Source organism: Labrus bergylta, chromosome 9 (assembly GCF_963930695.1).
Source record: "Labrus bergylta chromosome 9, fLabBer1.1, whole genome shotgun sequence".
Classification (NCBI taxonomy): domain Eukaryota; kingdom Metazoa; phylum Chordata; class Actinopteri; order Labriformes; family Labridae; genus Labrus; species Labrus bergylta.
In genome coordinates, this window is record NC_089203.1 from 17,585,751 (window position 1) to 17,598,450 (window position 12,700).

The 12,700-nt window shown below is 40.6% G+C and overlaps 1 protein-coding gene across 2 annotated transcripts; it reads right to left on the reverse strand.

The window, feature by feature from the left end:
- Nucleotides 1–1,045: 1,045 nt before the first annotated feature.
- kcnk4a (potassium channel, subfamily K, member 4a) lies at nucleotides 1,046–12,401 on the reverse strand. Of its 2 annotated transcripts, XM_020635750.3 has the most exons (8): nucleotides 12,164–12,401; nucleotides 9,367–9,490; nucleotides 7,469–7,789; nucleotides 6,872–6,989; nucleotides 5,470–5,630; nucleotides 4,904–5,090; nucleotides 3,054–3,190; nucleotides 1,046–2,942 (listed from the first exon to the last, which is right to left on the reverse strand). In XM_020635750.3, exons 3-8 carry the CDS (start codon nucleotides 7,655–7,657, stop codon nucleotides 1,824–1,826), a joined length of 1,911 nt encoding a protein of 636 aa, XP_020491406.2. In that variant the 5' UTR covers nucleotides 7,658–7,789; nucleotides 9,367–9,490; nucleotides 12,164–12,401; the 3' UTR covers nucleotides 1,046–1,823. The 2 variants fall into 2 exon arrangements, with proteins under 2 accessions (XP_020491406.2, XP_020491408.2); XM_020635752.3 differs by lacking the exons at nucleotides 9,367–9,490; nucleotides 12,164–12,401 and having other exon boundaries at nucleotides 6,872–7,008; nucleotides 7,469–7,606.
- Between the last annotated feature and the right edge of the window lie 299 nt (nucleotides 12,402–12,700).

Genomic DNA, 12,700 nt, shown 5'->3' on the forward strand with positions numbered 1-12,700 from the left:
TACAAGAAAGAGAGCAAAAACATCCTCCATAGGTCTGAAGTTAGTGAATATCTTTCTGCTTCCAGTCCACTGTCAACAGATGACAAAATATGTGGCAGCCTGAGTTTGAGTTTGAGTTTGGATTCATTCAGTCACTTATTTTGGCGCTGGTGGAGGGCATGATGCCATGGTAGACTCTTGTAGTACTTCCTGGTTCTGAGTAAGCAGTAACTCACTATTTATCGCTGCATGAGTCAAGCTCGTTCAGGACTTTCAGAGTTCAGGCTTCAGGTCTTTTCACATCTCCTGCATCAAACTGAGTCCCAGATTCATTTTATTTTGAAAAGGCTTCTAAAAGCAAGTTTAAATTGCCAACATTGGCGTTTGGACACTTGATAGTATAGTTGGAACAAAAACCATCTCAACATTGATTAAAAGCCTTTGATCTGGTATATCAAAGTGGAACTACATATAATACAATACGTATCGTGCAAACAACTTTGCTTTTACCTTTTTTATCCCATAAACACATCGAAGAGCAGTGTTATGAATCTGTTGTTTCAAATAACCTTCAAGAGAGGGTAACAAACCTGTACTTTATCTCAAAACTGTACAATTTGAACTTTTACAAAGTTTAAATAGTCTTCTTGTGTGACGTCAGTACACAGAGGACTGACACTGAATGTTTGCCATGCTGGGATTTGAAACTGATGAACTGTTGTTGTGGTTCACTGGGATTTTCCCCAGTGATATTTTTAACAGAGATGATTAGGCAACCGCAGCCTGACACATCCTGTCTTTTGATCCATTTGGCTTTAGAAGGACAGATAAAGCCATTTACAAGACGTATACTATAATATACAGTATGGCATTTTCCTGTAAAAAAAGCAACCTCTTCTCTGTCCCTCTATTATTGTTCCCTTTAAATATGTGTATTTCTGTTTAGTAACGTAACCCACCTCAGCTGAAAAACCCTGTCCAGAATTTACAGCCTCACAAAACTCATTTATAGCTGAGTCATGATGTCAAAGTCGCCAAGAATCTATGGTGCTCAATGACTGACAAATAATCACCAAAGAGTTTTAATAGTGATGACTCTGTCTCTTTAAATCAACAAAATTTGTGACCAGCTATTTACACTAGTTGTGGTTGAATTTACAAAGCAGCATGATTTGAGAGGCCTATTCATGTCTCCAGATGGACAGATAGATAAATGTAAAAATGTCTGGGCAAAGTGAGTCCATCCTTTTCTTTAATCGGGACTGAATGATCTTTGTTCTGTCTCAAACTTTTGTCTTCTCACATGTTGACTCCAAAGCAATGTATGACCCGCCTATGACTTTTCCTCTAGCACCACCAAGAGGTTGACTTGTGTTTTAAGTAAAATTACTTTTTCATTATTGATGTAATGAAATCGGAATGAACAAGCTCACCTAGAAGCACATAGGTCTATTGTACATTATAGACACCATGTGGTGATTGATAATTGACATTTTCATTTATTTATTTTTGACAATCAAATGCCATCAAGAAGAACATCAGTTATGTTATTTCATTATAACTATCTGAATACAATGATTTAGTTCATGTTGATGTCTCTTTATCCCTCTATTTGAGGACAAAATATACCAACTACTAGTACAGCCTAGTAGTTATCTGACCTGAGCAAATGTTTTCTTAGCTTTGCCAAATCAAAAAGACAACACAGCAAAATTTGCGGGCTGATTTTGTGAGGCAAGCCATGGATACAAAAAAATATTCTTGAACATCAACTACATTCATTGTGGTGAGTTTTGGCTGTGGTACTCATGCTGTCACTTTAAGAGTCCTAGTTTTGGTGTAGATTAATCTGTTTTGTCTCCTCTTGACCCTGCGTGCTTGGTGTGGTTGCTCTCTGTGTTTGACCAGGCCAGGCCCTCAGATGGTGGCAGGTCTGAGAGAGAAGAGTCTGGAGGTGGTGTCGGGGGATTTGAAGGAGGCTGCATGTCAACGCTGGGCCTCTTCACTTGCGCTGGGCTCAATCTGTGAGAGAGCTGCCTCCTCATGCTCTTCCTTTTGGGTTTTCGTGGCCGTCTCCTCTTCTCCTCACTGCCTGCTGACTGGACGCGGTCACTCAGAGTGTCTGAGGACTCGTCAATGTACGCAAGGTTCTCTCCAAAGAAATCCAGCAGATGGCAGCCGGATGAGGAGGCAATGTTGAGGGGAACTGAGGGAAAAAGGATCTGATTGCTAGAAGAAGGAAGAAAAGGGGGATAAGGAGAGGAGGAGCGACGGATTAAATGAGGGGCAGGTGTGTGATGGAAGTAGTTTGCTACAGATCCACACTTCTCTGCAGGAATATCTTTGTTTTTCTCCTGAGCCACATTAGTGTCTGTAGCTTTCATTCCTCCCTCTTTCTGGAGTGTACAGCAGGGTTGGAACATGTGGAGCGCCAAGAAAGATGAGGAGACTGAGGAGCAGTCTGATCTGGAGTCAGAAGGAGACTCAGAACCAGAAAGTGATCCTTCCTGCATGGCTGCACCTGCTGAGTCCAGCTCTGAGGTGGAGGGGGCCACTGGGAGAGAGAATGAGCGGGCCAATGAGTGAGGAAACAACCTGCCCTCCACATGAAGACCCACAGGGGGGTCAACCCTCAATCCAGGCCCTGCTGTTGGGACTGCTCCATCAGCACTGACCCTCGGCCTGGACTTAGGCGCCGCCGCCCTTTCAAGAGACGAACGTGCCCGCAGTTGACTCATTGAGTTAGAGGGGCCAGCCCAGCGGTTAGGTAGGTGTCCATTTTCAGATCCTCCTCGGACCCATTGTCCCAGAGTGCCCTGGGCTCCTCGACGCATGCGTCGACGCTCGCTGCGTTTCCATTTCCGACGCTGCAAGAGAAATGGGTCATTGAACTCCAGAGGATTTGGGATGCGGAAGTCCATGTTCTGGGTCCAGTCTGTAGCGTGGGCCCTCAACTCCTCCATCTGAGAGAGAAAGAGAGAGAGTAAAAGAGGAAATATCAGGGTAAAAGAAAAATTAATCGCAGATCTTGATCTCTTGGTATACGATGCTATCTAATACCAAACATCTCTCACCTCAGCGCGTGTTTTCTTAGACAGCACTCTCAGCCAGTTTCCGATCATGGTGAGGATGGAGGCAAAGTAGGCGAGACCAAACACAATCCATAGCCACACTAGGGGCTTGAAGAGCACGTCATCTGTCCGACCATCACCTGGACACAGGGAGAGTGGAGGGAGGCTACAGACGTGGTTTTGATCATCCTTCTGACTAGTGACAACCCCTGCTCACATAATTAGAGCCAGCTTTTGGGCTTGTCCTTTCCATCTTCGTATGCTTCCATTGGGCCAAATCATACAAAAATAATAAGGTAGCCTACCATAGGTATGCAGAAGATGCACAAATATACATTTCACTTACACCAGGAGATCATGTCCCTGTTACATCTCTGGGTCACTGTACTTAACAGGAATAAGACATCATAATTGTCTTTGGGCCACATGAAGACAGAGAGGGTTAGCTCATGTCTTGAGTCCCTCTCTCTGATAGCTCTAACTCTTATGGCTGCAGTCTGTCTTAAACTCAATTTGAATTATTCTTTGAAAGGAATTTAATCTTAAGGAATACTTTTAATACATTTTAGAGTCATCAACTACAAAATGCTAAAGTGTTAAGTTGTAAAGACTTTGGATGGATTTTACCACCACAGCTCTCCTGCAGCTTACGGCTATGCCCTCCACAGTCAGAACAAACTGTTTTTGTTATATGTAATGTTTTCAAATTTCTTATTTTGCTTAATGTCTTTTTTTTTATTATTTCTTTTTTATCTTGTCTTTTAATATATTTCATATTTGAAAGTATTTTTGGTGTTATAAATATATTACTCTGTAAAGCACTTTGAATTGTTTTATGTATGAATGGTGCTCTAGAAACTTGGCTTTCCATTAATGCATATAGCACTGCATTAAAGATTATTTGAATCATTGAATAATTGCTGATTATATTTCTAATTGAACCCACAGTCTAAAAGATAAGCGATGGCCAACAAACAAGAGCCCAAAGTGACTCCTTTAGATTGCTTGCTTTGTCTGATCGACAGTCCAAAGCCCACATATATTTTATTTATAAAAGTAAAGGACCAAGAAAAGAAGCTGGAAGCAGCAGCTTTGTTTTCTTGAAAAATTATAAAGTGGTTGTCAAAAATTCTCTCTCTATTTTATTCAGTCTATAACCAAATCATCCACCTGCTAGTTGTTTCAGCTTTTATTGTGTACTGAATGTGGCACGCTTCAGCTAACCTGCTTTAAAGTATGCGATGAAGCACCACACTAATCAAACTTTGTTTAACTTTGACCTTAGACTGACGTGAATGAAAAGAAAGATACATCAATAATGAATTATTCATTGTGTTTCATTTGGACTGTAAGGTAAGCGCTGTTGCCTCACAGCGAGGAGGTTCATGGTTGAAATCCCTGTCAGACACAGCCTGTGGAGTTTGCATGTTCTCCACGTGCATGCGTGGGTTCTCTCCGGGTACTCGAGCTCTCTCCCACAGTCCAAAGACATGCTTGCTAGGTTAATTGGTGACTCTAAATTGCCTGTATGTGTGAATGTGAGTGTGGCTGCTTGTACGTCTCTATGTCACCCTGTTATTAACGGGTGAACAGTCCAGGGTGTACCCCGCCTCTTGCCCAATGACAGCTAGGATCAACTATATCAGCTTTATACGTAAGAAAGCTGTGGCCAAAGTTACAAGCATGCTAAAATCAAAATGAAAAAGAAGAGTGACCCTTTATTTTGAATGTCTTGTCTTCTGCACTGGTAAGAATTGCATGACCCACAAATAACAAATAACTTAACAAAGCTGCTGTCCACTGTGTGATAGGAGACATGATGAAGTAGTATTTGTGTATTGTGTTTTAGTCACCTGGTACATAGTCTCCAAAGCCTACAGTGGTGAGGGTGATGACCACAAAGTAGAGCGACTCTAGAAATGTCCAATCCTCCACTTTCTGAAACACGACTGTTGGAACTGCGAGGAAGATCAGACAGCCAACCAGGATTGAGAGAACCGCTGAGATCACACGCACAGTGGTCGGCCTGACCTTACGTTTCTGAGAAAAAAATAATCGCAAACAGAGAGGCAGGGACAAAGAAAATGAATACTTCAGACTGTAATGACATTTGGATTATCACATTGGATTCAAAGGTAAGACTTACAGTCAGGTCATAACTGGTCATGGTTTAGCACAATTGCCAGGTGAAGAGTTACATTAACTTCTTTCACAAGTACAGGGGTACACATTCACAGCATTAACAACTTTTCAATTTCAGGAAGGGGTCCCAGACTGATTCCTGACCAGAAAATCCAATAATTCACTGCAAATAAAGCAGTTAAACCCGAGGTGTTAGCTTCACAGGTTTCAAACTGCGTGTGAGAAAGGTGCAAATTCAACTGAGTTTGGGTCCCTGGGCAGGACAGACCATTCTCACCAGGAAGAGGGTCTCAATCTTGGCCACAGCTCTTCGCAGCACTGTGCCCATGTGATCGCCAACTCCAGCCAGCAGTATGCCAAACATGGGAATTCCCACTAGAGCGTAGCACACACAGAACAACTGGCCGTACCACGTCCGAGGAGACAGGTTCCCAAAACCTGTTAAAAAAAAACAAAAAACAAAAAAAACACAACATAATTTCTCATTAGCTAAAGAAAACCTTTATGATGATTTCCAGATCTGTATTTTTATCCTGGGACTTCACAAGGGTAGATTTAGACAGACAGACAGACAGACACTTTATTAATCCTTTGCAGGACATTACATCATCACAGCAGCAACTGCAAGCACAGTCAAGACACCACACAAAAAAACTAACAAATACCATTTATACATATAAAAACACTAAGATTAAGTATAAATCATTATAAATAAATGAGTACATGTATTCATTGTGCGTTATTCTCCATTAAACAGTCTGAGAAAAAAGACTTTCTGTAATGTTCAGTTCTGCACCTCGGGGTGATCAACCTGTGACTGAATGTGTTCTGTTGAATCATGTCCAGGGTGTGTCGTGGGTGTGCAGGATTTCTCAGATTGGACTTCAGTTTTGAGAGCACTCTTGCCTCTGTGACCTGCTGAAGGGTTCCCATTTCCGTCCTAATGATGGAGCTGGCCTTCCTAATTAGCTTGTTGTTTCTGTTTTTGTCTGCTGTGCTAGTTCCCTCTCCCCAGCACACCACACCAAAGGACAAGGCACTAGCAACAACAGTCTGATAAAAGGTGCACAGAAGAGGCCTACGGATGTTAAAAGACCTCAGCAGGCTTCAACACCGCCTCTCCAAGTGGGCAGACCAGTCCAGTTTACTGTCCAGCTGTACTCCCAGGTATCTGTAGCTGGAGGCGAGTTCCACTTCAGTACCTTGGATACTAACTGGTGATGGTATTGGCCTCTTCCTTCCAAAATACACAACCATCTCCATAGTCTTTATGATGTTAAGCTGGAGATTGTTATGGTCACATCAGTCCACAGAAAAATGTGAATGATTTCCAAAGATAAAAAACGTTATCCAACGTTTACTCACCACCAAAGTGGTTTTGAAGAAATTCCTTTTTTTACAACATACATAAGCCACTTTGTGTCAGTTATTTTTCATGAGCAGTCGACCACAGACACTGTTCTGAGATGTCTCTTGGACTAACATGACAAATAATTCAGAGATGTAGAAACCTGGTACTAAAGACAAAATAAGAACAACTATCTTAAATCAGAATAGAACTGATCCATCCATTTGCTCTAATTAACATTTAACCTTTCCAAAAGAAATGTTTATTTAATAAGACATTTTAAACTTGCGTCATCTTCAAAATAAAAGCCCAAGGTGAAGTCTCCACCTACCTATGGTGGTAATGATTGTACCACAGAAGAAGAAAGCAGAGGCCATGTCCCAGCGGCTGGTGAAGTTTGCAGGAAGGTGGTTCAGATCCAGGCCCGCCTCCACTGCATACGCTACTCCCTGCAGGTGAGGCTTTAATCTTTATTCATTTGAAGAAAAGAACTAGCTCAAAATAGTACTTAGGCACAAGAGTTGAGGAAATTAATAGGTAAAATTCTTCCACTGATTTATTTAATTGATAAAAAAAAGCCTGAATGTGATGAAGTTTACACAATCAGGTGATATTTAAGGAGAACAAATGGTGACATTGCCATTAATGGTACCCTTTTGTAAATGGAGAGCAAAGTTTACCAAAGTCAAATTCCTTGTTTGTGTGAGCCAATAAAACTGACTCTGATACACAATAAAAACATTTTGATTATGTGGAAGATGATTTGGTTTATAGCTTGCCTTAAATAGAAGTGTATGTTTTGTTAAAATTTGGACGAATAACAGAAACAGAGAAGCAAAAGAAAGGCTTTTTCTAGCTGTAGTCTTTTTACAGTCAGTGTGTGTGTTTATGTAATCAGACTTTGGATAGTGTGTCTGTCCAATAATACCTTCACAAGTATGTAGAACTCCTGCTCTGTGACACATGATTTATTCTTCAGGAAGGTTTGCTTGGTAGCCAGCAATTTTTTGTACGCCAAATCCTCATCTGGGGCCTCCAGGGTGCGGAAAACAAGCGCACCCATCACCAGGTAGAGCATGACCCCCGTGAGCAGGGCAAAGAGGGTGGTGCCCCGCATTTTCTTTCACTCTACCCCCCCACCCCTCCAGGGTTAGGGGTCAGAGTTCAGAGGCCAGGATCTGTTGGGGCTCTCAGTCAGGATACACAGCGGCACAGCTGGCAGTAAACAGGAAGTTCCTCTTGAGAGGCACTGTGTGTGTGAACATGCACATGTGTAAACCAGCAACACAAGTGTTCTTGGAAGGCTGACAAACATTAAAGCCATTATTTATACATGTGTGCGTCATAACTAAAGAGACGGTCACTGACAGGAAAAGTGAGAAGTAAAGAGCAGACATGAAGTTTAAAAAAAGGTACATTCAGAAACATTTTCTTTTACAAACAATGATTAACAAACAGCTGCAGTGTTGATGCATAACTTACATAACAGGTCTTAAAATGTAAAAGTTATCAGGTTGTACATTATGAATTACAGCTTTGGTTCACCCTGTCCATCCAGTCGTAAGTAGAGCCCATGTGATGCAACTCCACTATGGGGGAGAAAAGTCCCTCGTTTAGGGCAAAAAAACATCAAATGTCACTGATGTAAGGCTCTCATTGGTAGGTACCTTCTAAAGTGAAATTGTTTTTAGAACAAAATTCTCATTGAATGCATTTTGGCATAAACAGGGACTGTTGGCTTGTCTTCAGGCTTAAAAGCTTGAAGACAAAAAAAGGCTTTCATGGTTCTGCATTTGGTCGTACAGCAAGTTCTTAGTTTGAGAATGCCCACTAAAATGAGGTGCAGACCAATGTAAGATCGTCAACATGAAATACAAATGCACTCTTCTTTAATCACAAAATGTTTTGGGCTATCTTGCCTTCGTCAACAGGGTTTATAAAAAAGCACTTTATGCATTAAATCCTTTGACCATAAACCTGCTGCTCTCCTGTTTTGTGTTTTAAACTCCTCTTATAATCATAGTCAGACGTGATTTAAAGTTTCCAACAATACAAAGTAAAGAAATCGCTATTTTAAATCTTTGGTGGGTTAACCTAAGTCCTCCAAGATATGAAGAAAACCTGCAATGTTCAATTTTAGAGAATTCTAGATAAATGTCTTGAAATAAGAGGTTAAAGTTGAATCAGCAGAAACCTAGGTACTCCTTTGTATGCCTCAGGCTGAACAATGTAAAGCTTCAAAAACACTGACTCCTGCATTTCAACTGAAGCGAGTCGATAGCGACAACCTCGATCACCACCACTTAGTGGGGAGTGGGTGTGGCTCATATACCCTTCAAACACATCTACATTTATGATGACTTACTGACAGTGTGTAACATTGTGTTGTCATCATCATGGAAGACATTCAGATAAGTTTACTTTGGAACAGAGGTAATGCTCAAGCTAGCTGTGTTGGTGGATACATTTACAACAAGAGCTGCATAAACCAACATCTTCTAACATCAAGTATGGAACAATTGTTTTTGTTCCTTTTGTCACATTTAGCTTTAGTGTGACGCTATTAAACTTAAGGACCCTTCAACTTGGAGCGTGCCAGCAATCACTCAAATGAACATTAAAAACCCAAGTTGCTCCACTAAGAAAGAGACAAGCTCCTTTTTTAGAAAGGAATGATTGGAAGAAAGGCCAGTGTGTTGAGAAGTCCATCCAATGTGATCGCAGCAATATTGAGTATTGAAAGGGGCTATTCACTCCCACATCTTTCATGTGGGTTCTTTTCTGATGGATATCATACTTTTTATGAGACGATAATAAAGACAGTACCTCAAGTCACTGATGTCAGGAACTCATCCCATGGCAAGGCTGGGATCAGATGATGGGGAAATCTTCTCTCATTTCCGTCGTCCTTTCTCTTTGATGTCTCTCTGATGTGTCGTCAGCATTTCTCCTTCAGGCAGACACACACATGCATGTAAAATGTAATTGTAGATAAGGGCATGAAGAAACAGAACAGTTTAAGTTGGCACATTTCCCTGTTTCTGGCTCTGATGAAGCAGGGTGTGTGAGTGGCATTAAAAAAGTATTCACTTGGAGGGAGTTTGTCATAATAACCAGAGGGACTGACACACAACAGGCCGCGCTGCCAGTGCTCTCACAAACTATTAGCTGCCAAACCTCCAAACATACACCTTGACATTCACCAAAAACATGCTTACTGCTTTCCTTCATTTGGCTCTTGGTGTTTTCTTTGAACCATACAGTATGTACCTTTGAGATGGACATAAACACACACAGTGTACTGGGATTCAGGAGATTCTTGCTGTGGGTCAAACGTCCCAGGTCATGCACACGCCGTGTGCCCTGACAATGTTCTGAGATTTCCCAGAGTCTGGCCGACTGTTAGCATTCTGCGCTAATGGACTGTTGGCTTCGGTTTGTTTTGCTCTCTACCCCTGACTTCAACACTGACAGATGTTATTAGTTATCACAGTCTAAAGCTGTGCTGGCATATTTTGCTATTTTGCTAAGATATGGAGTGAGTGGGGGGCTGGAGAGGGGCGATGATCTAATCTAAAGTCAAACAGTGGGGCAGGGGGGAAATAAATCGTGTGGTGAGCTGTTTAAAAACAGGCATGATGCTTAGAGAAGATGTACATAAGCTACTCCAAGGTTTACGTTTAAGGCTATATAAGACAAATCTGACCAAACTGAGCAGAACAACAAAGGACGCAAAAATCCTAAACATTCCTCTCAACAAGGTTTGTCGCTTATGAAACATAAACATGTTTTGGCCCTATTTAGCAATTTCAAAAATACATACTAAAAACATGCTTAATCTCATTATAAAATCTGTGAGAATGGGCATGGTGTAATATATTAAAACTATTCAATATGTAACATTGAAAAGAGTTTGGTGGAAACTTTAAACCTCCAGAAACACTGAGAATTAACTTTACAATAAAGCAGAATCCCCCCTCCCCCAAAAAAATGGTTTGTATGCGTTGAGAGAAAAAAAAAGTCTTGCTGCATGTTGACAGTGTTGAAGTTATTTAGCTACTTAATTTAAACAGATTCCTCAACTTGCCAGAATGTCCTTTTTAAGATATACCCTTAATAAAACAAGGACATTCTCTGAGCTATCTACCTACAAGCTGAACAGTTTAGCTAACATTTAATTTGTAAACCAAGGCAGGACAATTAAGTTCTTGCTTTCTCAATGAACAGCTCACCTCCCCACCTTCAAATGCTTTTCAGATGCTATTCAATGCTGCTTCAGAGTCTGAGTGCTGACAAAGACATACAAACTAAAGCCTTTTTTCTCTCTTAGTGGAGTTAGGACCTTTCTCTGTTTCTGTCGCAGTGCTAAAACCAAGCGTGGAGATGGTCTGCTTGTAAGAGACGTGAAATACATCAATGTCATTTTCAGAGTCAACTGGATTTAATGTGAAACAAACATATCAGTCAACTTATTAAGAGCAGTGTATGCATACTCCACAAGTGATGCATTCTATCTATTGGCAGGAATGATTAAGTGCAATACAGGTTATATGACTGGTCAGTACTTTTAATGCAGCACTAAACCTCCATATTTTATGAATTATCATCAATTAAAAATTATATTATTGTATTTTTTTAATAGGTAATTCAAAGGAGGTCTTACAGGGTCTGAAACCTCTGAGGTCTAACGACCATAAACATCAATAATGTAAAAAACATTAATGAAAACATTCATTAATTTAAGAATTTTTAAATTAAATTAAATTTTTGGAAAACAAAAGGAATTCTTATTTATCAATAACAAACACAACTAACAAAAATTATAACATTTGCTCATTCGATGGGACGATGCTTAAATAATTTCCGCATTTAGTCACCATCAAAGTCTAAACTTTTCTGTGTAGTATTAAAGTTAAAGAAAATGCTGATTAAGCCATTTAATGTGTATACTGACAGGGCCAGTCAAATAAGCAGAAGCACAGAAGTCCAATTAGTGCTTCAAAAAAACCCTCATTGGATTTTAGTGATTGTGTTTTTTTACTTCTTAAAGCTTACAAAAAGAGACCTGTTTGACTGTCTACAGCAGCCGGACAGACTGTTCATTTGTCTTAATCTCTGCCAACAAACCTCCAGGGATGGATGATCATCTGGACAACATATCTACTGAAAAATGTACAGTAGCCAAACAAGAAATAAAGCTCCCTTAGTTGTAATTATCCCCCTAAGTATTTTGCTCTTTTTTCAGTTAGTTAGCATTGACGTCAGAAGGAGATCACAGGTTACAAGTCATGCTCTGGGAAAGATTTGCACTGAAAATGATGACACGACTCTTTCAGGCGACACAAGTAGCATTTTTAACTTGCTGACCTTTTTGTTTGAACATACAAAAAAAGAAACTAATCAAATGCAACAACTGAGGTATGTAAATCCTAAAATAAAGTTTGATTTCTTTTGAAATTAGTCTGCTACTTGACTTGAAACCTGCTGTTAAAAATATATTTTGAGAAAAGACAAGAGAAGTCACACAAGTCTGAAACCAAGAGCAATATGCATGAAACTAAATGTTCTTTTCTGTTGACTCGGTTACATCTTGTTAAAAAAAATATATTTTTGAACATCTTACCTTACTGTTTGAATAAGTTTGCTATCCAAGTTGGTCTCCTGCAGCATGTGCGGCTCTCACCATTAAGCTCACAGGGAGGATCTGTGTGTGTGTGTGTGTGTGTGTGTGTGTGTGTGTGTGTGTGTGTGTGTGTGTGTGTGTGTGTGTGTGTGTGTGTGTGTGTGTGTGTGTGTGTGTGTGTGTGTGTGTGTGTTTTCTCCTTGGAAGGTGTTTCCCCATTCTCGTGACCCTAGATCACTCTGACAGGGGAGAGATGATGATGATAGGAGGAGAGGGGGAGGAAGAGGATGAAGAGAGGGAGGAGCATTAGAGTTTTGGGAGTGTGATGAAGTACCGTCACTGTAGAGGAACAACAGAGGACCCGGAGTTTCCTGAGCTGGACGTGGGGGGGGGGAGCAATACTCTTGAAATCTGCCCCTCTCCAACCTCTGTCTTTTTGGGAAGTAAAATAGACACTTGTTTCTTCAAAGTCAGAGTCATGATCCACATAATTTTTCTGTTCTTGAGGAGGATTTGACTTTTAATATAAAACAGACT